Source organism: Papaver somniferum, chromosome 2 (genome assembly GCF_003573695.1).
Source record: "Papaver somniferum cultivar HN1 chromosome 2, ASM357369v1, whole genome shotgun sequence".
NCBI classification, from domain to species: Eukaryota; Viridiplantae; Streptophyta; class Magnoliopsida; order Ranunculales; family Papaveraceae; genus Papaver; species Papaver somniferum.
In genome coordinates this window covers 77,291,355-77,294,963 of record NC_039359.1, presented here as the reverse complement: position 1 = coordinate 77,294,963, position 3,609 = coordinate 77,291,355, and the positions used below count along the sequence as shown (strand labels likewise).

Here is a 3,609-nt window from a genome sequence, read left to right as displayed (position 1 = left end):
CAAATTTTGCAAGAGATTATTTGTCCACGGTAAAAAATTATTCTTCAAGAAGTTATTTGTTTATAAAAAAAAATAAAAAAAAAAAAAAAAAAATTCTTCAATCATATGGGATTTGGTAATCTCTGATAGAATTTAGTAACACGTGTAGCAGTAAGGAGACCCTATAGTCTCTCTGATCCACTGGCCGAGCTTCTTTGTTCTATTTTCAGCTGCTAGAGTTTGGCCTGCCTGTTAGTAATTTCCTTTTCATAAATAATTTTATATTAATGTTCAAGTAACCGTTATAAGTTTCATAAACTATATTTTTTCAAAAAATTCATCAACACAGTAACTTTTAAAAATGAGAAATGACTGCACCTCAATCATATATTTTTATGGTGGGGGATCATGATACAGGAATCTAATCTCTTAAGGTATTGTTTTTTTCTACTACCACATCAGAGAAGAATAATTTAACAGTCATTTCAAAGTAGAGCCAGCATCCCTGGCTCAAAAGGTTCCATCCTTCACATGCCACCCAATTTTTATGTCACACACATCAAACTTTTTTAGAAACAGAATTTAACATGCATATGTTCTTCTTCTTCTTCTTCTGCATATCCAATTATCATCCACAATTTGGACTCACTCAAGATAAAATAAAAACTACCACCCACAGGCCACGGTCATTTGTTCCCTACTGAAAATGATGGTTTTTTTTTTTCTGGGCCCCCATAACAACAGAAATTAGTTAACAATTGTTGAACCCATTTTCACAAGATCAAAGATTTTCAAATTTGCAAAAAACTTGATATCAAATTTACACACAAAATTTGTGTTTTGATTTCTAAAAATTGATTACACTGGAAGAGGAAGAAGAAGAGAATTTTCATTTCCTCACCATCTCCTTTGAAAGTATTCCCTTTCAATGTCACAAGCAAATTCAGTGGACCTGTCAAGTTTACCCATTACAGCATTCTTGAAACTAATAGCTTCTTGAGCTTGAGAACAAGACCTTTGCATTCGGACGCCGCTTAAACTAGCCCTCGATCCCGCAATTTCGCTTAACGATAGTCTCTTCCTTGAACCTGTATCGGGCCTTTGTTTCGGAGCGCTATACGATCTAACTTTCGCCTTGAATGATTGTGTATTTGCCATGTAATTTGGGAAATTCGAGTACGGTCGAAACAACCTCTCCGTGCAGACGCTCTTCGCTGGCGTGACCGGCGCGCAGGAATTCACAAACCGGGGAGTGCTCTGAGCAGTGGAGAATCTGCACTCATCGGCTGCCAATGCCCAATCGAACTCATGGAAATTCCTGCAATCTGGTATTGACATTCTTGCTGGAATTGGACATGCCTGCAATCTTGGAGAATCAATTCTGGGAGCTGGATTACACGGATCTTCACCGTACTCTGATATTGAATTGCTTGGTGTTCTCCTAGACCGTGACTTCGGCCTACACGTATCGATTTCGACAATCTTAGGAGTCTCTTCATATGTATTATTAATCGCAGCTTCAAGTGATGCTGATAATCTCCTACTATGAATTGATGCGGTGTGCTCACTTCTTGCATCATCATATCTTTCCTGAAATTCAAGTACACAGAAGAATTCAGTACAAACTCGGAATTGAACAACCCAAATTCTTAAACAACCTTGCACATTCAACATTAAGCTAATGCTGCATAATAACAAGACTTTTAGATTGAACATTGAGTTTCAGTAAGAATAAGTGAAAGTTGGTCTTACAGTGGATCGACGAGGCCGGAATTCCGGGTAAGGTCTTTGTTCTTGATTGAGTTGCTGGCGAGCTTTCTGAGATCGAACAGTTAATTGAGCTCTAATAAGAGCTTGCATACTATGTAGAGTTGCATCAGCTTGTTTCCGAACTAAATAACCTCTAACAAGTGCTTGCAGCTTCACTAATCCTTTTAGTGCTCTTAATGCCTTCCTTGCCTGTAATCAAAATCACAACTCAATTCATTCAACTGGATCTAATCAAAGTAATAATCCAAATCAAGAAACTTCAAAACCCAAATCTCAAAAGAAAGAGTCATATTGTACTTACCAAATAACCTCTGAAGACTGTTTGAATCTTAATAGCAGCCCATTTCTCATTAGCACCAGTAAACAAAGTACCTCTACCATGACTAGTAAGTCTAACAACAGCAACCGCAGCTTGCGCTGCAGCAACTGCAGCATCAGCAGCAGCAGCAGTGGCTGCAGCAACAGCAATAGCATGTTTGTTTTGTTCATTCTCTGTTTCACTGTAATAAGAAGAAGATTTGACCCATGTTGCAGTTGTTGTTGCTGTTGTGGTTGTTGTCTCTGTTTCTTCATCATTATCATCAACCGGATTGTTATAATGATTCTCCGGAAAATGACCAACACAAACTGAATCTCTAACCGATTTCCCAAAACTCCATCTCTTCTTATCTCTCTGATCACTCAAATTTGATGAGAAATTCTTATCTTTTTCTTTCTTCATTCCTAAGAAATTCTTAAACCATCTAGTTGCTTTCCCCATTTTTTATCTTGATACAATCAAACTCTGATGAAGAACCAAAAACAGAGTGTTTCAGTTAGAAATACCCAGAAAAAAAATTCAAAAATGAAATCTTAAGCGTTGCTATCAGAATTAAGATAGACTACTACTCTTATTAATGAATTGCGTCTTCCATATTTCAAACAGACTACTCTGATAATGACAGAGTAGAGAGATAGGGAGAGAGAGAGAGAGAGAGTGTGAGAGAGATAGAATATGAAAGCCACAAGTCTAAAATAAGAACTCGGAAAATTTGGGAAAAAAAACCTGTCAAAGACCTCGTGAATAACTGCATTATAAGACAAGAAAAGATGCTACAGAAAGATACAGAGCAAAAATTAGATTAGATTACTCTAAAACTTAATTAATTAAACACAAAACCTCAGACCAAAACAGAACAATTTTTTTTTAATAAGAAAATCAAGAAAAAATTACAGTATAAGTAAGAAAACAAAAAAACCCACTAACCCCATTAGTGTAATTTTTTAAACAAACCCAGATTTTGTTTTGTGGTTTCTCTCACTTTGAATGAGAAAAAAAAAAGTTTAAATTTTTTGTACAGAAAGAAAGATACCATACCACAACCAGGGCACCACCTCAGTAGTAGTGAAGTGTTGTTCTCATCAGCAAAAACTGACAATCTCGTGAATCTCTTTCAATTTCCTTCTTTTACCCCTTCTCTGCAACTGTTCATTTTTTCAATAACTACTCATTTATCCATTTTTAACTTCCTCAAATCAAAAAAAAAAAGAAAAGAAAAAATGGGTTCTGTGTAAAAATTGTACCTTTTGCTCAGATTCAAACCATTAATGTTTCTTGCTCTCATTAAGACATTAAAAGGGGTATCTTGATTTATCTTTTTCTGACTCAAAAAACTCTGCAAGTTACTCTGTTTATAGGTTTATAGATTTGATCTTTTTTTTGCCGTTGATTACCGTATCTTGTTTTTATTACAGAAAATTCTTCTTTGATTCGTTGTGGTTGTTGTTTTGAAAATCTTTTCTGAAAATCCAAACAAACAGATATGAGAAATCTTTTGCTAACGAGTTTTTGACACTCAAAATGGAGTACTATTTTTGAAA

General features: G+C 35.5%; 1 protein-coding gene across 2 annotated transcripts; it reads right to left on the bottom strand.

The window, feature by feature from the left end:
* Positions 1-767: 767 nt before the first annotated feature.
* Positions 768-3,609, bottom strand: LOC113348107 (protein IQ-DOMAIN 14-like). Of its 2 annotated transcripts, none has more exons than XM_026591811.1 (5): positions 3,313-3,609; positions 3,107-3,232; positions 2,051-2,533; positions 1,732-1,938; positions 768-1,569 (listed from the first exon to the last, which is right to left on the bottom strand). In XM_026591811.1, exons 3-5 carry the CDS (start codon positions 2,507-2,509, stop codon positions 877-879), a joined length of 1,359 nt encoding a protein of 452 aa, XP_026447596.1. In that variant the 5' UTR covers positions 2,510-2,533; positions 3,107-3,232; positions 3,313-3,609; the 3' UTR covers positions 768-876. The 2 variants fall into 2 exon arrangements, with proteins under 2 accessions (XP_026447596.1, XP_026447595.1); XM_026591810.1 differs by having other exon boundaries at positions 3,107-3,213.